This window comes from Camelus bactrianus, chromosome 8 (assembly GCF_048773025.1).
Source record: "Camelus bactrianus isolate YW-2024 breed Bactrian camel chromosome 8, ASM4877302v1, whole genome shotgun sequence".
Classification (NCBI taxonomy): Eukaryota; Metazoa; Chordata; class Mammalia; order Artiodactyla; family Camelidae; genus Camelus; species Camelus bactrianus.
This window is the reverse complement of record NC_133546.1, coordinates 77,102,328-77,127,486: the sequence shown is the minus strand read 5'-3', so window position 1 is coordinate 77,127,486 and position 25,159 is coordinate 77,102,328. Positions and strand designations below refer to the sequence as shown.

General features: G+C 40.3%; 1 protein-coding gene and 1 non-coding gene across 4 annotated transcripts in view; one reads left to right on the top strand and one right to left on the bottom strand.

Moving 5' to 3' along the window:
• Positions 1-25,159, bottom strand: part of KCNQ5 (potassium voltage-gated channel subfamily Q member 5) — a 451,726-nt gene that overhangs the window by 132,260 nt on the left and 294,307 nt on the right. For all 3 annotated transcript variants that reach the window (XM_074368770.1, XM_074368771.1, XM_074368772.1), the window contains exon 2: positions 21,774-21,864. In XM_074368770.1, coding sequence (XP_074224871.1) covers positions 21,774-21,864 — 91 coding nt within the window. The remainder of the gene's footprint in view (positions 1-21,773; positions 21,865-25,159) is intronic.
• Positions 19,086-19,158, top strand: TRNAA-UGC (transfer RNA alanine (anticodon UGC)). The gene has a single exon. It is a non-coding gene; the product is annotated as a tRNA-Ala (tRNA).

The window sequence follows — 25,159 nt, the reverse complement described above, 5'->3', positions numbered from 1 at the left end:
CATACTGCTTTATCAACCCATTATAATCAAAATTCTGAAAAAGAGCTAGCTGGAAGGAGGGAAATTGGAGTAAATTAATTGGCTGATGGTTTTTTCTTAACCTCTTCTTCAGCATCATTGACACTAATTGTGATTAGAGAGTCAATGGCTTCCCACCTCAAGATGTCTTGGTATCACTGTGGGCTTGTTTTGATGAATCCAAGCCAGAGGATATCACAGTAATTACCAATTTCATGCCTGTGATTTATAGCACCACTCAACAATTTTGTTTTTATTGGGGGGCCTTCGATGACCTCTCCTCTTTTTCCCATCCTACTAGAATGATAGGATTTTTTGCCATTGGTTAAGAAAAGGTCTTAAGACAGGCTGGGAAAAGAAAAAGAAAGTGAGGGACAGTTTATTCCTTTTATCTGAGCATGTTTCAGGCAGAATCCACCCCACCCCCCATGTTTTGGTTTTTGAAGGACATGGAACTTCAGGGTTGAAATCTACAAACAATACAAAATGAATGTATATACAAAACAGAAACAGACTCACGGACATAAAAAACAAACTTATGGTTACCAGAGGAGAAAGGGGATGGGAAGAGATAAATTGGGAGTTTGGGACTTGCAGATGCCAACTGCTATATATAAAACAAACAACAAGTTTCTACTGTAGAGCACAGGAAACTACATTCAATACCTTGTAGTAACCTAGAATGAGAAATAATAAGAAAAGGAATATGTATATATATGTATGTATAACTGAATCACTGTGCTGCAGAAACTAACATAACATTGTAAACCAACTACACTTCACTTAAAAAAAGTTAAAAAAAATCAAAGAATAAAAGTTGACAGGAGGCTCTATTAACAGAACATGCCAGCTGTCAGTGCAATCCCTGATAAACAAAAACGTTTACCATCTCCAACATATGCAAATGTATCCAATGTATGCAAATCAATGACATTGCAACAATATATCATTAATAACACTTTTTACACTGAAGAAAAAGTTGAAGTTTTGCCCTTTTGAACATTCAAGTCATGAAGAAAAATCAAATATATGTAAGATCATTTATTTTAATTCTGTTAATTTTATTAGCTATGTGAATCTTCACACAGTACTCTATAAGAAATCTGTCTTGATTCTGGGATATTTATTTGCATCTCTAATTGCTCCTAGTTATCCATCAAAAGCATTCAAGACCAGACAGGCTGTAAATTAAATATACTCTTATATTTAGTAAGATGAAGGGCCTGTTCACTGATAAAGTGGAATTAATTTAATGAGCTTTTCTGTTGTTCATCTGAACCATTAAACAATAGATGGAGGGTGAATATGTCTTCTATATTCACTGGCTTAAGAAAAACAGATGAGGATTAAAAACAAGAAAACTACTTGGGAAATCTCCAAATGTTTTAAAACACCCATTTTTATGAACTTTCAGCATAGCACATAGAACATGGCAAATATTTCTCAACTGGATCTAAGGGTGAACTATCATGACAGTTGAATCCAAGGAATACTTGGGGGTATCCCGTGTTCCTATCATAATCCATTTTGCTGTTGTGTCATTCACCAAGCCACGCTCTGATCTTAATTTGTTCTTCCGAAATCTCCCTGCTGGAGAGAAAACGCCTTCTCTTGCTACGTCTAGCTTTTTATCTCAGATAGAGACAGTTTTTGTTGTACCTAAGCCATTCTTCTTATTTACCCATAATAGTATTTGGGATGTTATTTCTGCCAAACGTCTCTGTTCACATCACCAGTATCTTATGCACACCCGCCAAACAGCCTCTGATGGGTGACGACCTCCATCCACAGGGTAAATCACCATCATTTGGACTGACTTGGAAAATCACTTAGTGTGGGCAGAACTGACCTGCCACAGTAGCTTGAAACCTTGCCCTGCCCTCCTGCTCTTCCATTTGGTTGACCCGGCGACACGACACCTAATTTGCAGACCACGGTAGTAATGTAACCCTGTATGAGCGGACTGATTCACCATTTGAACTAACAAAGCATCCCTGGACACAATTAGTGACCAGAGCTGTGGAAATCAGACCCATACATTGACTTTACAGGATGTTAACAAAACATAGGCGCTGAGCAAAAACAATCATCTGTTCTGAAGTCAGGCTCTGGCTCAGAACAGAATGCACTGGAGCACAATGCCTTGCTTACAACTTCCCAGGCAGTGGGGATGCCTGAATAGCGGTAAAGTGATAGAGCAGTGTAAAGTTGACCTTTTGTAGAACCCAGACAAAGGAAGCCCCGGAGCGAGGTGTGCTGAGAGTACATCGACTCAGAGTGGAGGGTAGAGTGTGTGGGGTGCTAGACAGAGACACAGGGGACAGGGAATCCATAGACGTGGCTTCTCCTGTTGAAGCCCGGAGACCCTGGGAAATTTCCTTGGTTGACACGGAAACAGCTCTCTCTCCCTTTTTTTTTAAATTGAAGTCAGTCAGTTAAAATGCATCAATTTCTGGTATACAGCACAGTGTCTCAGTCATGCATGACATACATATATTCGTTTTCATATTCTTTCTCCCCCTTCTTGTCTGCAAACCCTCACCATTCTCCTCCTTGCTTACCCTCCAGACCACTTCATGAAGCCTCCAGGGAGAAAATGCTGTCAGGTCAGGTCCCATCAAGGTGGCCTCACTGGCGGCTGTACCCATAGCAGCCCCTCATCAGGGCCAAAGCCCCAGGAGGCTCTCTCTGCAGGTGTGGCTGTGGGAAATCCACCTGCTGCTCCCCCATGTCTCAGCCCAGTATCTTGGAGGCAGGGAACAGAATTGTATAAAGCAGGGAATTCACGTAATACCTCATAATACAGAGTACACTGAAGGTATAGTTTTCATTTCACCTTTTTTTGGGGGGGGTGGGAGGAGGAGGTAACTAAGTTTATTTATTTATTTAATGGCAGGACTGGGGATTGAACCCAGGACCTTGTGCATGCTAGGCATGCACTTTACCACTGAGCTATACCTTCCCCCTGAAGGTACAGTTTTTCAAAGACTAGTTTTATATATCCAAAATTAGTCTCCTATCAGAGAGTAAAAGTTGTTTATACTGTTGATAGTTCCTAGTTCTACTTCTTCTGCAGTTTTACTCTGCTTGTTTGCACAGTAAATGCAGACCCAGTGGAATCTTATCTTCTTCAAGAGCAGAAATGCAGTTTATCTTGTCCATTTATATGCCACTAATTCAAAATCAGTGATAATTCTGCTAGAGTTTCGGTAACACTATTTTAATTTTATTGAAGTATAGTCAGTTTACCATGTTGTGTCAATTGCTGGTGTACAGCATAATGCTTCAGTCATACATATACATACATATATTTCTTTTCATGACAGGTTACTACAAGATATTGAATATAGTTCCTTGTGCTCTATGGTGGAAACTTGTTTATCTATTTTATATATAGTAGTTTGCATTTGCAAATCTTGAACTCCCAATTACCCCTTCCCACCCTCTTTCCCCGATGGTAACCAAAAGTTTGTTTTCTATGTCTGTGAGTCTGTCTTGTAGATGAGTTCATTTGTGCCCGTTTTTTTTTTTTTTTAAAGTTCACATATGAGTGATATCATATGGTATGTTTCTTTCTCTTTCTGCCTCACTTCACTTAGAATGACGATCTCCAGGTCCATCCATATTGTAGCATTTTTTAAAAGGGGATTTACTGGACATATTAAGACAGAAATAAGAGGACAAGAGAGAAGGTTTAACATATTTAAGAGGAAACTGTTTTCAGGATCATTAATAGTACTTGCTTGGATTTAAACAACGGAATAATTAGAACCAAACCATCTCATTCATTAAAGAAAACCTAGCAGAGTCTTTATTTGCCAACAGTTTGCTAGCAGAGATTCTCTAAGAATTGACTCAATGGAAAATGGTAAGAAATATGCCTCCTCCCAAATTCTAATCACTGCCTTTCAGTCATCTTGAATGCTTCCCAAACACTGAGGCAATCCTTCCAATAAGCTATGGCTAGCTGAATAAATTAGCATGCGAACGTGTGTCAGTCTGTCCCACACGGAGCTCTAGGTCCCTGTGATCACTGACAGCAGCCCCCAGCTTAGGAGAAGCATGACCGAGGATCAGAAGGAAGGGTTTTTGGTTGACCCGAGGGGTGTGAGACCCATTTCCACAGCCCTGTCTCTGCCAGTCTCTTGCTCTGCACTTGTGTGTCCTGTCCTGATCCTTTGTATATCTCTCTTGTGACCTGCCCTGGTAGATAGCCCACTTGCCTCTCTCCACCTGATACTGGTCCCTGGGTACCCAGTTCCCCTTCCAGGGAAGAAGCGGGCCAGCACATTGACTTGAACAGGTCACTGTCAAACACTGGGATCATTAATGTGGTCACAGTAGGGGATTTAGGACACACTGCAGAAAATGGAGATTCCACTGTGTGTCACTCATTCATTTAGCGGAGAGTGTGGGTTAGGACCATGGAGGGGTCCTGCCACCTACCAGCTGTGTCACTTTGGACAATTCAAATTATCCTCCCTGTGTCTCATTTCTCCTTTCTATAAAATGGAGATAAAAACTCCTTCTTTATAGGGTTGTCATCAAGGTTTACATGACTCAACATCTGTACAGTGGTTAAAACAGTGTCATTTGTGGGAATCACTTTTTAAAAAATTCTTATTTTTTATTGAAGTGTAGTCAAATTACAATGTTGGTTTCAGGTATACAGCAAAGTCATTCAGTTATACACAGACATACATACATACATATTTTCAGTTTCTTTTTCATTACAGCTCATTACAAGACATTGAATATTGTTCCCTGTGCTCTACAGTAGGTCCTTGTTGTTTATCTGTTTTACATACAGTAATGTGTATCTGTTAATCCCAAACTCCTAATTTATCCCTCTCCCCCACAATTCCTCCCTGGTATCCACAGTTTATTTTCTGTGTCCATGAGTCTATTTTTGGTTTGTAAGTAAAATTTGTGTCTTTTTTTCAGATGGAATCCCTTTTATAACTACTCAATAAAATAAGTGCCTTCATTCAATGTTTATTGACTGCTTACTACCTGCCAGGTACCCGGCTAGACGCAGGAGATACAGAAGTGGGTGCAGAGCCAAAAATCCCTGCCTACTCGATGCTTCCAGTGATGGAGACAGATAATAAACCTAATACGTAAGCATGTTCTTTAGAACATTCGAAGGTAAGCACTATAGAGAGTGACAAAGGAGGGTAAAGGTGGGGGAGAGTGGCAGGCGTCCAGCCTTCAGCAGTAGAGCCGAGTCAACCTTTCTGAGCAGACTGGGAGTTTAGGGAGTGAGCCAAGCAGGTATCTGGTGGGAGAGGCTTTGGGGCAGAGTCACCAGTTGGTGAAAAGCCCTGAGGCGCGGATACAGAACCAGGAGGGAGAGTGGCTGAAATGGACGCAGAAAAGGGGATGGGATTAGGAAGAGAGGATCGCTAGGAACCAAGGGCTGGATGGCGGAGGGTCATCATAGGAACTCTGGCTTTTACGGTGAGAGACGCGGGGAGAGTGTTCCAGGACCGGCCTCTGGAAGAGCACGCCCCACTGTCTCCTCCCCATAAAGGTAAAGATGGGTGATCTCCCTGAGAGGAAATGGGTACCCACCCAAGATCCAAGAAGCAGGGAATGAAAACCAGGACAGGACCCACATGTGTGTCTATTCTATGAGGAGGACAGGAGTGAGACTCCAAGCTGAGAACGAGGCTTTCCCTGATGCCTGCTCAAGCAGGAGCTTGAAGCTATAAATATATCCTCTCCTCATTAGACAATTTCCTACAATTACCAGAATCTTTAAGGGGATGCTGTTCTGCTCGCTGCCAGGGGCCAGCCCACAGCTCCTCACGCTTACCTTCAATGCGACCCTGAACTGACATGCTGCCAAGAGTGGCCCCGGGGAGGTGAGAGACGACATTAAGTTTATTGGTAGTAAAGGCAAGAAGAACCAGCAGATACAAAACACATATTTGATTTATACTTTGAAAGATAAATTTAAATAAAACTTCAAAACACATGAAATGTTTTAATTAAGCATTCAGTTATTTACTTATTTACTATTTAAAATTAAAAAAATTTTTTTTGGGTAGGGGGTTGGAAATTAGGTTTATTTATTTACTTAATGGCAGTACGGGGGATTGAACCCAGGACCTCACACATGCTAAGCATGTGCTCTACCACTGACCTCTATCCCCCACCTTTATTTACTATTTTAAATGAAGTATAATTGGCTTACAATATTATATTAGTTTGAGGTTATAACATAGTGACTCAAAGATTTATGCATTACAAAATGATCACCGTGGTAAGCCTTATTACCATGTCACCATACAAAGTTACTGCAATACTATTGACTGTAGTCCCTATGCTGTGCTTTATATCCCCATGACATTTATTTTATAACTGGAAGTTTGTACCTCTTAATCTCCCTCACCTATTTCACTCACCCCCTAACTGTCTCCCCTCTGACCACCAGTTTGTTCTCTGTATCTATGAGTCTGATTATGTTTTGATATGTTTGTTTGTTTTTGTTTGTCTTGTTTTTTAGATTCCATATATAAGTGACATCATACAGTATTTGTCTTTCTCTGTCTGACTTATTTCACTTAGCAAAACACCTTCTAGACCCATCCATGTTGTCACAAATGGCAGGATTTCATTCTTCTTTATGGCTGAGTAATATTCCATTGTGTGTCTGTCTGTCTGTCTGTCTATCTGTCTATCTATCTATCTCACATATTTACCCACTCATCTGTCAATGAACACTTGGTTGCTTTCCTATTTTGGGTATTACAAACAATGCTGCAGTTAACAATGAATGAACATAGGGGTACATATATCTTTTTCAATGAGTGATTTTGTCTTCTTTGGAAAAATACCCAGAAATGGGATTGCTGGATTGTATGGTAACTCTTTTTAATTTTTTGAGGACCCCTCAAACTGTCTTCCATGGTGGCTACACCAATTTACATTCCCACCAACAGTGCATTAAGGGCCCCTTTTTCCACATCCTCACCAACACTTGTTACTTATTGTCTTCTGATGATAGTCATTCTGACAGGTGTGAGGTGACAGCTCACTGTCATTTTTGATTTGCATTTCCCTCATGATTAGTGATACTGATCATATTTTCATGTGCCTGTTGGCCTTTGTGCCTTCTTTGGAAAGTGTCTACTCAGGTCCTCTGGTAATTATTTAATGTTTGTTTGCTTTTTTGATGTTGAATTGTATGGGTTCTTTGTATGTTTTGGATATTAACCTCTTATCAGATATATCATTTGCAAATATCTTCTCCAATTCAGTAGGATGCCCTTTCATTTTGTAGATTGTTTCCTCACTATGCAGAAGCTTTTTAGTTTGATGTAGTATTTGTTTATTTTGTTTTTGTTTCCCTTGCTGAGGAGTTATATCCCCCCCCCAAAAAAAGTTGCTAAGATCAAATTCAAAGCGTTTTATGGTTTTAAGTCTAACATTTAAGTCTTTCATCCACTCTGAGTTTGTTTTTGTATGTGGTGTGAGACAGTGGTCCAATTTGATGCTTTCCCACGTAGCGGTCCAATTTTCCTAACACCAACACTGTTTATTGAATAGACTCTCTTCTTCCCAATGTGTATTCTTGCCTTTTTTTTGTAGATGAATTGGCCATATAAATATGGGTTTATTTCTGGACTTTCTATCCTGTTCCATTGATCTCTGCGTCTGTTTTTTGTGCCAGTACCATACTGTTTGATTACTGTAGTTTTGATAGTGATTTCACTGAATCTGTAGATTGCCTTGTGTAGTTTTGTCACTTTAACAATATTAATTCTTCCAATCCATGAGCAAGTACATCATTGCACTTGTTTCTGTCATCTGAATTTTCTTTCCTCAATGTCTTACTGACTTAGGACAGGTCTTTTACCTCCTTGGTTAGTATTCTTAGGCATTTTATTCTTTTTGATGCTATTGTAAATGGGGTCGTTTTCTTAATTTCTCTTTATGATTTTCTTTTTCTTTTCTGATTGCTGTGGCTAGGAATTCCAATGCCATGTTGAATAAAAGTGGTGAGAGTGGGCATCCTTGTCTTATTCCTGATCTTCGAGGAAATGCTTTCAGCTCTTCACTCTTGAGCATGATGTAAGCTGTGGGTTGGTCAAACGTGGCCTTTATTATGTTGAGGTACACTCCTTCTTGTTTCATCAGGTAGGCTTGTATCACTACGAAATTCCTTCTTAGAACTAACTGCTTTTGCTGCATCCCATAGATTAAAATTAAAAAAAAATTTGAAGTATAGTTGGTTTACAATGTTGTGTTAATTTCTGGCGGACAGCATAGTGATTCAGTTATATATTCCTTTTCATATTCTTTTTCATTATAGGCTATTACCAGATATTGAATATAGTTCCCTGTGCTATACAGTAGGACCTTGTTGTTTCTCTCTTTTATATATAGTAGTGTGTATCTGCTAATCTCGAACTCCCAATTTATCACTTCCCTCTTCCCCTTTCCCTCTTGGTAACCATAAGTTTGTTCTCTATATCTGTGAGTCTGTTTCAGTTTTGTAAATAAGTTCATTTGTGTCCTTTTTTTTTTTTTTTTAGATTCCACATATGAGTGATGTCATATGGTATTTTTCTTTCTCTTTCTGGCTTACTTCACTCAGTATGACAAACTTGAAGAGACTTTTAAGCAGCACTGAGCTGTGCAAAAGACGGTAGTGGATGACATCTGGGCATGCAGAGCGCTTTCAGCATCTCAGCACCCTCGGGTTGGGGCATGATTCATAGAATTTGAGTGTGATTTTTTGCTTTGGTGATTTTTTTCTGTCTGTTGAAAAGAGAACCTACTTAAATAATGTTTTTGTTCATTTAAAATATTAGTCTTATAAAAAATGTCTAGTCACCATAGTTGTTAGATATTTCCATCTTATAATTAAAAGAAATTTGTTGGCCACCAATAGAAACATAAAAATGAATTCTGGCTCTGGCTGAGGTTAAATTATGTTGAAATTTTATTTCATGCTTCTCTATTTCTGAATATTACTGAGTCAAGAGAAAGAGTAAACTCTTACTTCAGCTGGATTTTTCTTGGAGATTTTCCCAAGCAATTAATGCTCCTTCTCTTTGGTTTTCCTGATCTCACCTCCTGAAAATCCCAAACTTTGATTTTTAAATTTTTATCCCTAGCTATCATTTGATGACATCAAGGGAAGCACACATATTTAGGTAACTGAAACTTTAAAAAAAATTAAAATAATTATCTTCCTTTAAAATTATTCTATCCTAATGATGCAAATGTTTATGCCAATGATTGGACTCATATTGATATTTGCTGCTTAGGTATCAGAACCAGGATTATTTATGTCAGAAGTTTAAGGCTAAGGGATGATCGTTTTAGGGTGAACAACAGTTTGGGTGGGTGGCTCTCAAGGTGCAGAACAGTACATATGATTTAGGAGCCAACTTTGGTCCAATTAATGATTGCTGGAAAGAGAACCGATATTCTGGGAAGATGTGAGATTCCTGCAAAGCACTGATCTCATACAACCTTGGATGTTCCTGTAGATGAAAGGAACTATGCCTTCCAAGATGCAGTATTTCTTGAAGAACTCCGTCCCTCTTTCCTGTAGGAAATGGGCATTAGTGATCACAATCACTCTAAAGCATCCTGACTTTTTATCCTAGATTTAGGTTTCAGGATGGTTCTCAGTGATCCTTTGAACATTTTTTTTTTTCTTTTTAAAATTAACTAATTTCACTGGGTCCTCAGTGCAACACTGACCCATACCTCATTCCAAGGAAGGTGGTTTCGTCCACAATTTTTCATTCACCCTCCAGGGACACCAAGACTGGGGGTGAAGGATGATGTAAGATAACACTCTAACTAGTTAAATGCCAGCGTTGAAGGTGATGCTAATGGTTAGCCATATCTTGGGCAGACACCTAATAAAATGCCTCTAGTCTAAGTTTTAACAGAGGGGTGCATTGAGTTTTCTAGGTTCATAACACAAAGAGAGCGTTAGTATTGGGTCTGATCTCAGAATGTTCCACTCATCTCAATAGTGTCCTATTGTACTATTTCCTTGTATGACTGTCTTACTTTCCATCTCCCAGGGGTCCGGCTTTTCCCCTATGTACTCATGACATCCAAATCTAGACTCCTGGACTATAGATAAGTATTTCCCTACCTTCTGATGGTTCTCAAATGAGTGAAATGTAATCTATAGAAAACCAGCCTGTCTTTCCTCTGAAACTGTCAAACGCCCTGTGTTCCCAGTCTTGGGTGATGGCATCCCTGTGTAACCACACGGCAAAGTCAGACACCATGGGCATCCTCACTTCCAGTCTCTCACCTCAAACACCACCCTTTGTTGGGTCGGCCTCAGAAATGCCCCTTGAATTCAGCCTTACCTCTCCATTCCCTCTGCTAATCATATAGCTTAGGGCAATGCAGCCTCCATTCCTGTTTCCATTATTTCCTCTCTACCCCAGCTATCCTCCAAGGTGGAGTCAGAATTATCTTTCTCAAAACCAAATTTGATTGGGTCATTGTGCTACTTAAATGGAGATCCCTTTTGACTTTCATCACTCACAGCATAAAATCCAAGTGATTTGACTTTAGAAAACTGGGTTCTTCCCAATCTGGTGCCAACCTTCCTCTGAGCCTCTGTACATCTACCTGATTCCCCCCTAAATTAATTTAGCCAGTGTGACCCAGACCTTTGTGACTCTAGACCTGGCTCAAATGTCCCCATCTCTAGACACCTTCCTCAACTTACAGTGGTGGATTAGTCACGTCTCTGTTGTAATCAACTATTCTTTTTAAATATTTCTATTATATCATCATATTTACAGATCACATAATCTCTAATTCTACTTACTTTTGGTCCTCTTGCTCGCTTTTGGTTCTTTTCCTCTCCAGATAAGAAATATGGTCTTTTTAATTCAGAAAATTATTTGGAATTTTACTTTCGGTTAAAGACAGGAGAAGATAGTTAGAATAATCCAGTGATATCAGGGAGGAGGCAGGGGGTAGAGCTGAGAACACAACAGATACTAAAAAATGCTTGTTTAATGCATGGTTTAAAAAAATTGTGTCCAAAGTAGAATATAAGTGATGCATTGCATGAGGTCTAAGGGGGGAGTGATAACTACATCTTAGTTTTATTAGGCTTGGTTGGTCTAAAACGTTATCACAGGAAGCTGTTTGGATGAATTAGTCCCAATTTCTTTTGCCTCTAGAGATCGTGAGTGAAGGAGACAGTCATTGCTAAACGACTTTTTAATTAAAATATGTTAGTATTGAATAACTGACTGGGTCATAGCATCAATTTTCTCTTGTTATATGATCCTATTCATTTTTAATGCTGTCTACAGACTCATGTTATATTATTATTCTTTAATGTTAATGATCAGCCTGCTTTGATATTAGATAAGAGTATTTGCTTTAATAATATAAATATTTGATTACCCCAGATTCAGAAGGGTAATTGAAGCTCAGCAGAAAATGAGGATAAGTGGGAAAAAAAGAGGCAAAAGCTAGCAAATAACAATTTTGTTTTAGATTTTCAAACTTGCGTCCAACACCACTTAATTCTACTTGCCTTTGAAGATCTTCCAAAGGATGAAAAACTGTTTTTGGAATTTTATACTGCTAAGATTAAAAGACTAATTGGAGACAGTATTTGAATGTCTCCATGGAGGCACTGAATTTATATACTAATTATTTAAAACAGTCCTATTCATAGAGGAGGGTAAAATCTGGTCTGGTCATTTGTTTCACAGTTGAGAGTTTTATTTTCATCTCTTTCCTCCCCGGCCTTGGGCACCTCTCTTCTCTAGGTAGAAGTGGTGAACAGAACAACATGGGCCACTCTTAAGGTGTTTGCATTCTGGGGCCAGAGGTCAATAATGAAAAAGTCCCAAATAAGCAAAAAAAAATCAAACAGTGATAACACTATAGAGTCAACAAAACAGAATTACACGTGAAGTATGGAACTGGCTTCTTTGGATTGGGTGGTGGTTCGTTTAGTTTATTCACATGTTTTTTGAGTATCTTCTACATGCTAAGCACTGTGGTACCAACTAGGAAATACAGAGACTACTCACATTTAGTCCTGATTCTTAGGTAGTTTTCAGTCCAGAAATAAAATATGTTTGGAAGTCAACAATCATACAGGGGCTTGATAAACACTGTTATCAACCATCTGCTGCTACAGACCATCCCTGCTGAACTGTGCTGGATGCCAGAGCACAGAGGAAGGGGATGTTACACTTCCTGGAAGTCAGGGAAGACTTCCAGGAAGAGGGAGCATGAGCTGAGATTTAAAAAATAAGTAAGAATTACCATGGTGGTAAAGAGAAGTGGTGGCAGAGCTGGGCTTTTCAAGCAGAAGAAATATCATTTATGAAAACACAGAGGCAGTGCTACTGGAAATGTGAATGGTTTAGTATTGCTGGAGGGTCAAGTGTGACCGTGAGTGAGTATGTGTGTGTGCACACACACGTGCACACAGGTGTGTTCCCATGCACTGCTGCCTGTGTTGGCACTTTTCAGGGTAACTGGTGCAGAAATAAACCAAGAGATTTAGGAAAGACCAGAGAGATGGGAGCAGCCTGAGTGTGGAGAGGTAAAGAATTGCATCTTCTAATTCTAAAAATTATTTAGAATTTTACTTTATGTTAAAAACAGAAAAAGAGAGAATAATCCAAATGTTACAAATTTTACACACTGAGAAGATGTCAAAATATGTAGAGTTCAGGTGAAAAATGAAGTTTACAGTGACTAAATCAAATTATACATTTTAAACAAAATATTCTTAATTTGCTCTATTGTAGCAATCTTAAAACTTCTTTCTACCTGCGGCAACATTCTTTCTCGTTTTTAAAATTTTTATTGATGTGTACTTGATTCACAATGTTAGCTTCAGGTGTACAGCAAAGTTATTCAGTTACACATATACATACATAAACACATTTTCTTTTCAGATTCTTTTCCATTATATTATTTTTCTTTTTAAAAATATTTTATTTATTCATTTATTTATTGTTTGCTTTTTGTTTGTTTGTTTGGGGGAAGGTAATTAGGTTTGTTTATTTATTTATTTTACTGGAGTTACGGGGTTTGAACCCAGGACCTCACGCATGCTAAGCACACACTCTACCACTGAGCTATATCCTCCCCTCCTTTAAAAAATATTTTACTTATTTATTTTTTGTTTGGGCATTATTTTTCTATTTAAACTGCATAAAAATTTCCTTTATTAACATTTTGGCTAATTAAAAAATCTGGATCTCTGATGAATAGATTTGTGAAGTTTCAGATTTCTTTAACATAGCTTGGTAAAGGGGAGAGCAGAAAAATTTGGATGAAGAATACTCTAAACCATCACCTGATACAGGTGTTTATACCTTTGATTTATTTGACCTAAGAATGACACCTCCCAAGCCATCCTCATGATCCAAGGATGCAATAATGCCTTTCACTTGAAACGACTGTATTACCAAGCAGACGCAGCGTGTGCTTCTGAATGGGCAGAACGCGCCCACTTACACTGGCTTTCCTGCCACAGTGCAGTAAATGGACTGATGAAAAAGCCAGCTTTTAGGCAAGATTGCTCAGAGTTTATGATAAAAATAGAGTTAAGGCAAACCACTCTAAACCTGTGAAATGTTATAAACAGAGATGTACCCAAAACAACAATCTGAATAAGACATTAGTACAGGTAAAAACAGATGTCAAGTTCTAACGGGGAAATCCTGCTGTAATCCTGGTCGCCAAGACATCAACGTGGAGAGAGCTTGATGGGAGGGGTATCGGGAAGGGTGCAGGCTGCTGGGTTGTGAAGACGAGGGTCCCACATCACACGACCCAGGTAGAGAGTAACCCGCTGGCTCTGCACAAAGTGTGGTGATGCTAAAGGTGGGTCGCTCTCGTTTATCACCTTGCGTCTGGTCCTTTGCACAGGTCGGGGGAGAACTGCCTTATAAGCACTCCCAGGGCAGAGGGAGAGTCAAGATAAAGAAGGCACGTGGAGTCCTTCACTCCCCAGGTTGGCCGCAATCAGCTAGGCTGGCGTGTTTTCCACTCAGCTGCTGCTATTTGGGAAAAACCATCTCTGACTTCTATGTTACACGGACATTGTTACCCAGTTTACAGCCGTGTACGCGCTCATTGGCATTATGGGCACGTGACGAAAGACAACAGACTGCAGGCGCACAATACTCAAAATTCTCCACCTGATTTAACTGGAAACATATTTAAGGAAGCACCACAGACGTGGACGGGGACCAGGTGAGTATCTCAGCATACAGCTGGTGTGTAACGTGTGCAGGTGCTTAGTGAATACTGATGGCTCATGGCATACCTGGTAGGTATTTAGTGAATATCTGATGAGTCAATTAAATGAATCAATGAATTGATGAGCAGGTTGGGGTGAAAAACATACCCTTCAGTCTGTAGAGGGGACTCAAGGAAGCACTCAGGGCTCTGAGTGACCCCCCGATGTTCCCCATTTCTGTCCCCTAGGCTAGAGTCTTCCACAGCTCTCTCCTGGGCTCTACAGACAGACAGGCTCCCCAAACTGGTCACAGGGCCCACCTGCCTAAGTCAGCTGAGTGCCCATCCTCACCTGGCCACAGTGACCCTGAGCATGCCTTTCTCCTCTGCTATGGACCACAGGTCCAAGCCAGAAAGTGACCCAGGGAGGAGCATGCTGGAAAGAAGCAGGTGGGTTGGCAGAAACCCCTCCCCACCTCAAGAGTCACAGGTGTGTAAGCAACTCACACGTTCTCCACTTTTTATCTTCCTGAAGTCAGAAAAGCCAAAGAGGCGGGATGCTCTTCACCCCCTTCCCTGCCACTCGGCCTAACGCCTTCTGGTTATGTTGGGACTGCTTCCATTTGGAAGGTTGCATCTGATGTTGCTTTGTACTTGATTCTACCTGATTTTAAAAAATAAAGCTCAGCAGAGTCAGGGGTGGGGAGTTGGGGACAGAGTGAGTCCTCCCTCCTGCCCCCACTCCCAGGGGTGGTGCTCCCCCATCATGTCCTTTCCTGGCCCCACCTACGGGTGGGCTGGGTCTGGGGTTTCATGTCTCTGTTCTGCTTCCGCAAGGAGGGCTTTCCAGGTCTTCTCGTGATGCTGGGACCTCACACCAGATCACCCTCGATCAGTCCTCAGCGAGCCAAGGCTGGAGAGCCGGCTGCACTTCAAGTCTCTCCCCTGTTCTCTGTTTCCAGTGATGCTCTGTGGACTCATTAACGATATGGCCCCGGAGGAAGCCAGGTCTGCAGCTTTCTCCCGGCATCCAGCCAGGGATGCTGTTTGTCAAGCTGCCATTTGCAGCTTGGAAAGTTTTTCTCTCATCAACTTTGCAGAAGCATGATGTGTCTTTTCACCTTAGTTGTGACCCCTGATGTCTGTCTGCACTGGAATGGGGACCCACCCTCATTCTAATCCAATATTCACTATCTGAACGTGATACATGTCTGCGTGGGACAGGGGGACCACCCCACTGCTTCCAGCTTTTGACTTTGGCTTTACGTATCAACCCCAAATTCTATATATGGGCATGACTAGTAGTCAACTAGATTGAAAATAATTCTTAGTAATCTTATCTGTGATCTTCATGAGAAATAAATGACTTGAGATAAGACTTATTCTCTCATGTCCGTATGTCTTAAAGTGGGATTTTTTGTTTTCGTATTCTTTTTTCATTATAGACCTTTACAAGATACTGAGTATAGATCCCTGAGCTCTACAGTAGGACCATGTTGTTTATCTATTTTGTATATAGTAGTTAGTACCTGCAAATCTTGAATGCCCAATTTATCCCTTCCCACCCCCTTTCAAGAGGGAGTTGTAAAAAATGGAAAATTAATCCATTTTCCTTTCATCCCCTAACTGCATCACTTATTCTCTATAAACCCACAATTTCAAGGCTTTTCACTTCTCTGGCCTCTCTTTTGCTGGGGCTCCATCACATTTTATAGGAATGACTTTCACTGCTTCCTAAACGGCTTCGAGCCTGCGACTTCCCCATCCCAGTCCATTCCAGAATCCATGCTGCATCGTGGTTTCATTCTGGTGCTGAATCCATGCTACTGGGGACATTTCAATATTAAGCCCTTGGCCATCCTCTCATCAAGTACATACTGATAACTGGCTATCAGGTACCACCGTCTTAGGTACTGTTGCTGAATCTGCCTTGGGTCCTGTTCTCCAGACATTTGCAGTCCGACTGGGGCCTCATTTTCCTCCTCTTCCTCCACTGGCTTAACCCTCTTCAGGTCTCCTGGGCTTCCTGCCCTTCCCAGCCAGGCTCGGAAGGAATGGTCCTGCCTGAGGGCTTTTGTCCCGGAAGCTCTGTCCATCTGGAATGTTCTTTCCTCCAGCCTCCGCATTGCTTCCTGCCTCACTTCACCGACGTCTCTGCCACCATGCTGCCTCTTCCAGTGGCCTTCTATAAACAGACTGTCTAAACACGCCTGCCTTGCCGACTCCTTTTTCCTGATTTCCTTTTTCTTGTAAGATTTCATATGTGGACTTGCTCATTTGTTTACTCGATGCCTCTCCCACAAAAATCCAAGTTCCATGAGGACAGAGGTTGGCCTATTTTGTTCATTTCTATATCCTCAGCTCCCCAAAGAATGCCTCCCCTACCTGGGTGCCTCATAAACACTGCTGAGTAAATGGATAAAGGAGGAGATACATTGTCAAGTAGGGAAGTCAAGGGGAGGTGCCCGTTTATTCCAGGCAGGAGGAGGTGTCTGACCTGGTTTCAAACAGTGGAAATTACTTAAACCTGGAAAGGCAGAGAGGGAAGGGTGTTTACCTTTTTATCACCAGCCCTCTTGGACTCCGTTACTTTCCTGAGACCTTCTAATGCTCATCACACCACCTTGTTTCTCTCCCTCTCTTAGCTGAATATGCTTTGGTGGACTCAAAAGGACACAGTAGGTCAGCGTCAGTGTGGACCTGGCTGCGTGTGGCTCATGGATGTTCTAAGGATGCCTCTTCAAGTCTTGGCACAGAATTGTGCAGAGCAGTTCTGGGATACAGCCTGGACCACTCAGTTCCACACCAATGCTCACATCACAAATGTAGAATGTTCCTTCCCTCCTTCATGGTCGACAGAGGTGTGGTCTTGTTCAGACATAATTCCATTATCTTTTTTTTTTCCTTTAAATTATTTTTAAGAGCTTTATTGATGTATAACTGACATGCAATAAACTGAACAATTAAAAAAAACTGACTTATGTATACACCTCTGAAACTATCACTACCATCAAGTTCATAAAAATATCCATCGCACCCTAAAGTTGCACATACCCTTTCTGAATTCCTCTCTCCTTTCTATTGCCTCTCCTCATCCCAAACTACTGAGCTGCATTCCTTCACTATAGATTTGTGACAAAATAACAAACTCTTTTCCAAAGAAGTTGTAACATTTCCATTCCCACAGCCGTGTATGAACGTTCTAGTTAACGCACACCATCAGCAACACTTGGTATGGTCGGTCTTCTGTATTTTAGCTGTTCTCATAGGTACATAGTGATGTCTCATTGTGATTTTAATTTGCATTTCCCTAATGACTGATGATGTTGGGCAGCTTGTTATGTCCTTACTTGCCATCTGTCGATCTTCTTTGGTGAGATGTCTGTTCAAATCTTTCAAAAAATTAAAAAAATTGTTTTTTCTTTATTTTTTGCATTCTTTTTTACTGGTCTAGTCAGTTTACAATGTTGCGTCAGTTGCTGGTGCACGGCATAATGTTTCATTATCTTTGACTTGAACAAATCTTTCCTCTGATATCTGACATAATTTTCACAGAGCAACTCACTCACTATATTATTATCCCGCAGTTAAGATGCAGTGTAGGTGTTAAACTTCTCCTGCTTTTTCTTTTCAGTCATCAGCAGATTGATGAGGGTCCTTACTTTCCATGAATCATTTTAAAATTTATTTGCATTTGCCTTGATGAAAGACAAGCAAGGGAAAATAATTGCAGTTTTCAATGTTCGTGGGGATATTCTGAGCACTTTCTGCAGTAAATTACAGGGATGTGAGAAACACAAAGCAGCATCACCCATTCCTCATTTCTGGTTGCTGAACATCTCCCACTCTGTCATTTCATCACACGCAGAAGACTTCATATCCTCACATGGATTCTCATCCTTACGTCCTGTTATCCTCTCTTACAGTGTTTATGCCAGAGCTTTACGTGTAAAGATTTAATGTAATCGCCTATGTCAAATTCATGTAATTTTATGCACCAACCTTTCTACATTGCAAGGAGTGGTAAAACATGTTCATGGCTCTGCCACTACTGCTGGGTGGGACACCTCTAATTTTTCAATACCGTGTTATATCATTGGATGGCTTACAGCAATGTTAAAAAAAAAAACAAAAAACCCCATCATGTACCCACATTAGAAAAAGAAAACAAACATGTAACACAGATTAATTATGGAGTTATTAGCTTCTCAAAGGCACTCTTCACTTTACAAAAGGATTCACTACAGATTTTCTTTAAACAGTAAGCTCTACTAGTGCATTTAAGATATAATGAGATCTGCCTAAATTGGATGTGTACACATTTCGGGAACTGATTCATTCATTGTGCACAGAAACAGCAAACCCATGTTTGCTTTGCTACCCAAAGCAAAACTGGCAAGTATGCATATGCTTTCTCTAGGAGGTGCCAAGCAGCCAGATGTTTGGGAAAGCCTGGATATCTAACCATGTGTTTGAGTCCTCGTCCACAGGCTTAGCACAATCCATTTATGGTCCAGAGTCCTTGTAACACAGTGGGGGGGTGGAGGAGCAAATACAGTGAGACATTCTCTATTTTGCAAAAACTGATAACAGCATTCCGTTTACTGCTTGTGGATGGGCAATTTTAGAAATGACTACTTTCAGTGAAAACTTTGCAAATGATGTACATCATTTTCATTAGGAGGGGAGGTCATCAGGTGAAGATCTGTCACCTGAAATGTGTACAAATCATCAGTGTGTTGGGTAACCTACATTTAAAGGCCTAAAATACATACTTTAAAATTAACCTGGAAAGCAAGAAGTTATCCAATAGGGAAAAAATGCTAACATAACATTGCACCTCAGGGGGTGGATATAGCTCAGTGGTAGAGTGCATGCCTTGCATGCACAAGGTCCTGGGTTCAATTCCCAGTACCTCCATTAAAATAATAATTAAATAAATAAACCTAAAAATTACCCTCCCCACATTAAAAAAAAAAAAAAAAGAAATACGAAGAAAGAAAGAAAAAAAAAGACTGAGGGATAAAAGAAGATATACAGGTGGCCAAAAGGTACATGGAAAAAGGCGTTCAAAATCCCTAATCATCAGGGAAATGTAAATCAAAACCACAGTGAGGTATCACCTTACATGAATGGTTATATCAAAAAAACAAGAAATAACAAATGCTGGCGATGGTGTGGAATACTGGGACCCCTCCTACACTGTTGGTGGGAATGCAAATTGGTGCAGCCACTGTGGTAAACAGCACAGAGATTCCTCAAAAAATTAAAAATAGCATTACCATCTGATCCAACAACCTCACTTCTGGGTACACATACACACGATGGAATAATATTCAGCCATAAGAAGAAGGAAATCCTGCCATTTGTGACAACATGGATGGACCTCGAGGGCATCATGCTTAGTGAGACAATTCAGGCAGAGAAAGACAAGCACTGTATGATCTCATTTATATGTGGCATCTAAAAACAGAAACACCCGAACTCATAGAAACAGAGTAGATGGGTGGTTGTGCGGATGGAGGGGTGGGGGAAATGGTGAAGGAGATCAAGGCACAAGCCTCCAGTTATAAGACAAATCAGTTCTGAGGACCTAACGTACAGCATGGTGACTAAAGTTCACGGTACTGTATTATATACTTGAAATCTGCTAGCAGAGTAGATCTTAACAGTTCTCACGTTGCACACACAAAATGGTAACTATGTGAGGCGAAGAAGTGTTAACTAACTTTACTGGGGTAATTGTTTTGCAATATATATGTACATAAAGTCATCACATTATACACATTAACTTACACAATATTATGTCAACTATATCTCAATAAAGTTGGCAAAAAAAAAAAGACAGAAGGATATGTAACAACATCTAAATTTTTACCTACTCAAGTGCACTCTACTAAACTCTGGTCACTTGTTCACAGCTCAGGAAGTTTTAAGAATCAAGATATTAATTAACTTTGGGCTTTTTAATAACATGAGTTTCTTTGGATTATTTAGAAACTCATTAGCAATAACTGAATTTATATTTCAGAAATTTGAGGGATGTAAACCTACCATTTTGAATTCTTGACCTGGTTATAAAGGAAACTTTTTTGGTGGGAGTCCTAATGCTTGATTTATTCATAACATGTATCATTGGTCATGCAGTAAATCCAGATTTTCATGTGCACAAGTCTAAAACTCAGATTTATATTTTTGATCTGAAATTCCTAGTGGTCCATGCACCCAAAAGCCAGCTGTGCTTAGACCTTGGGCTCAGACCATTTGTTGTTACCAGAAGATGCATGAGGCTAAAAGCCCACTTGCTTCCCAAATGGAAACCTTGTAAATAGAACAAATCCCCAGTGGGCTCTTTGATCTCTCCACTTTCTATCTTGGGTTTTGCAAAATAGTAACCTTGAAATTAGCAAAGTACCACTGAGCACAGTTGGTATGGAAACAACTTAGGACAGATTTATCCCAGGTTCAAAAGTGATTTTTCCCTGACATAGGATGGAGACTTGATGAAGTTGTGGTAGCTTCAGGCACAAAGCTCCACTCAGGTTTACGAGCTGACACTTTTCACTTTCCAACTTCAAGGACAGAGTCCTTTTCTTACCCTAAGTGCCTGCTGCTATACACAACCTATTTCTGTTTATCAGTGCACACAGCCATCCTATGCCCTTCCCTTCTCTCTTTTCCTCCCCAGTCCACCAGGCTTTATGGAAAAAGTGAGTTGTTCCAATTTTTAGTTCATTCAGACAGTTCTGAGACTGTCAAGTTTGATATTTTTGGACTAAGTGAGTGGGTCAGAATGGATGTAAGTGAAGCAAACTTTCAATCAGATGTGATTTGAGTATATAGCACTATAGTTCAGTGGTAATAGAAAGTATAAGAGTTTAAAAGGCCCATAATAATTCAGACTAAAATATCTTGGGGTCTTTTTCCATTTTAAAATGAATCGAGCAATTCTGTGTGGCTGAGGATTGACAGCATAATGGAAATAGAGCAAACAGCAGAATTTCTCACCAGGTAACTGCATTAGCAGCAAGACTCAGAATGCAGTCTTCTGGCTGAAAAGAGCAAGCAAGAAGCCTTCTGCTTCTTTATGAGGTGCTTTATGCTCACAGTTCTTGGCCAGTTATACTTAGCTACTGCCAAATTGTGCTTATTGGAAAACACTCTGTGTCCTGTAACTTTAAGCAATATGATGAGACTTCACGGATGCTGATTCCTCTTGTAATTTGCTTATCACCACAGAGAAACATAACTTAAACTGCTCCCAAGTACTACCTCCTATTTAAGATGCAACTGGAACACAGGATATTGCTATGTAATAGCAATCTGGAATACTTCTCTATATTCCTAGGGTTGATTAAAGGTTAAAATTGTGGGCAAACGTTTCCATGATCTTTGAAATTTTTAGACTTTACATAAACTCTTTTTTTCCCCCAGAGAGAACTTTTCGTGGGATAAAATGCATTGCATACATGTTATAGACAGTTCTTATATTATGTAAACTTTATGTACATTTTTTGTTAGTATATTTCACTTACCAGAATCAAGAGGCAACTTGAGGCCAATTTTGTGTGCTCAGGGATGGTGGAAAACACTGACAAAATCAAGCAACCAAAGACAAGGAGAAAACTGTAAAACAACAACAAAGAAAAATCGGATGAGAGCCTTGCCTTATCACGACAGATTCAATGCTTTGTTTCTAATGAATAAATCACCAGACCCATATGAATAGGCACTGATTAAATCATAAGAGCCCTAAAAGGGTCTAACCTTTCTGAATATCAAAATACAGTATGATGCCCAGGGCAAATGGGGCTCCTCTGAAATTTTATTGATGATGATGAGGGTGTGTGTGTGTATCTGTGTGCGTGTGCATGCGTGTGTGTATGCTGCCTGCTCTGCTTATACATCTAAGAATCTGTGAACTTCCCATAAATGTCTTTCCAAAGAGGGGTCCTGAGAGGGCCCAGCAGTGTGTTCCATGCTCCTTTCAAACAAGCAGGTTCACCCTTACGTTTGGCAGCCCTGCTGAACTGTCAACTGTTCTAAGTGGCTACTGAGCCGTGGGCTCAGTTTCAGAGTCTAAGATTGCTTGTGGATTCTCATTTGTCATTTCTTTGTAATAATAAGAACAGAAAAGGAAGGGAATGATTTCCTCTGACACCCACGCACCATTTCCGATCAAACCACTAGAGAAACTCTCCTCCCCAACCCCATCCCCCACCCCCAGATCTATTTGTGCTGCAGCTATGGAAGCGGAAGTCAGAAGCAATGTTTTCTACTGACCAACCCACAGACATTTGTGTTCCTAGAAATGGACCTTCTGGGGTCCAGAGAGGGAGATGAGTTCCCAAAGTAAATGTTTAATAAAAAGGGCAAGCTGTTTTAAAGTTGAAGTTACTTATCCTGAAATGCAAAAAATAAAAGAAACCAACCAGTATCTGAGCTACTTGCTCTAAGTCGTATTTTTCACTTTTACTTGTTTCTGGGAAGCTCATACAATCATCTCCTTTAAAACATCAATGTCTGTGTTCTTTGGGATGGCACTGGGGTTGGTCTCTGCCTCCTAACTCGCCCTGGCAAGTCGATGTGTCCTTCTACCACACTTGCCTGGGCGCTCTCAAGGGCCGATAGCCAAGGATTGGTAACTCATGGCCTGCGAAACAAATCTGGCCCCTAATGCTTGTTTTTGTAAATAAAGTTTTATTGGCACACAGCCACACCCATTCATTTGTGTATTCTCTGTGTCTGTGCTCTCACGCCAGGACTGCAGAGCTGAGCATCTGTGACAGTAGACAGCACGCAACAGTGAAATATTTACTCTCTGGCTCTTCAGAGGAAAGTTTGCCAACTCCTGATTGATACCATGCATTTCTTATTTCTTTATATCTATTCCAGTACAGACCCCAAGTGGAAGCTCATAATTGCTCCAGTTCTGTATGCTGATGACACTTACTAATATTCACAGAGGGCTTCCTATGAGCAAGACACTGTGCTAAGTAAAGCCCCCTCCACATGCATTATCCTCTTACGTTTATAGAGTAGAAATACTATTCCCACTTTGCAGATACAGAAACTGAGCATTAAGAACATTTTGTGACTCATCCCAGGCTGCTCAGCGGAAAGATGGTTCAAGCACTGTCTGTCCTGGAGTTGTCGCAGTGTGGCTGAGGGAGCGTACCTGAGGATGGCAATGGTGTTCTTGGCTCAGCAAGACTTTTGGGGATACCTCTCTCCCTCCTTAAACTGAGAGGGGAGTAGTTATCATTCTGAACAGTACAAATCTTCAAGAGGAAGGACATTACTAGGGAAAAAACCTAGTACATGAGTTAATAACTACTCGTCATACTTTTGACTCATGTACCCAATGATTCAAGATGGTTTGGATTATATTTTAAACTGGCTCGAATGCACTGGGAATTGTAAACTAGAAATTAAATTCTAGTGTACCTACAGACCTCAGAACTACTAATGAGAGAGTAATTCAAGGATCACCACGGTTGCTGGGAAGATGATGTGGCATCAAATACAGACCGAGATACATGTTTTCACCCCCTGGTGAGTGGCTGTTATCTGTATACGCCCCCCAAGTCCAGGACTAGCAGAAAACATTAGGAAAATGAGCAGGGGCTGATTTCATCTCTCAGACACCTTCTCCCTCCAAGGGCATCTTGAAGGCAGCTTCGTAATCTCTACATGTGTGTTTAAAGCAGATCTACATCATGAGTCCTTTTGCTAGTTTCCCCCTTCATTAGTAGTTAGGTGTTGCTTAATCTTTTTTTCCTTCACGTCACTACTTTGCTCATTTTCTTTATTAAGCTGATATTACCCTCCTTTCTAACAAGAGTGCTTTCTGTGCTAAAACTCTGCTATTTCTAACAGAAGCCCATTTGAAAACTGCAAACTGAGGACCTCCACTGCTCTGGCTGCCCGAGGGGCTGTGGATGAACAAATACATTCACAAATCCATGAATTCCCTCAGCCTTTCATCCACTTATCCAATCAGCAAGTATTAAGTATATAATACTAGGCTGAACTATTTACAATAGCCAAGACATAAAAACAACCTAAATGTCCATCGACAGATGACTGGATAAAGATGTGGTGGTATATTTATACAATGAACTACTACTCAACCATAAAAAAGAATAAAATAATGCCATTTGCAGCAACATTGATGTCACTGGAGAATGCCATTCTAAGTGAAGTAAGCCAGAAAGAGAAAGAAAAATACCATATGAGATCGCTCATATGTGGAATCTAAAAAAAATTGATACAAATGAACTTATTTACAAAACAGAAACAGATTCACAAACATAGAGAACAAACTTATGGTTACCAGGGAGGAAGGGGATGGGGAAGGATAAACTGGGAGTTCAAGATTTGCAGATACTAACTACTGTAAATAAAATAGATAAACAAGTTTATACTGTATAGTACAGGGACCTATATTCAATATCTTGCAAAGGTCTATAATGAAAAAGAATATGAAAAGGATTATATATATATATATAATATATATATATATGAATAACTGATTCACTATGCTGTACACATGAAATTAACACATTATAAATTGATGATACTTCAATTAAATATATATATATATTTAAAAATTACAACAAAGAATTAAAGTGACTTGTTATTTAAACTCCCCACTTATAAAGCAAGATATTTGAAAATGTAAAACTTGGAAGAGTGCCCACAAGGTCCGGAATCCTCAAGGCATTTCATGGTGGGTCTCAGCAAAGCCACATGGACCACGATGTAACAGTCGGGTTTCAGCCCATATGACGACGTTCTTGGGATGGACCAGCCACAGTATCTTCTTGACTCACTGCAGCCTCAGCCAGCTGGACCTTGGTGCCTAGTTCCTCATCACTTGAGTTTCTGGAAGGGATGTGAGGCTGACCTAAGTAAATAG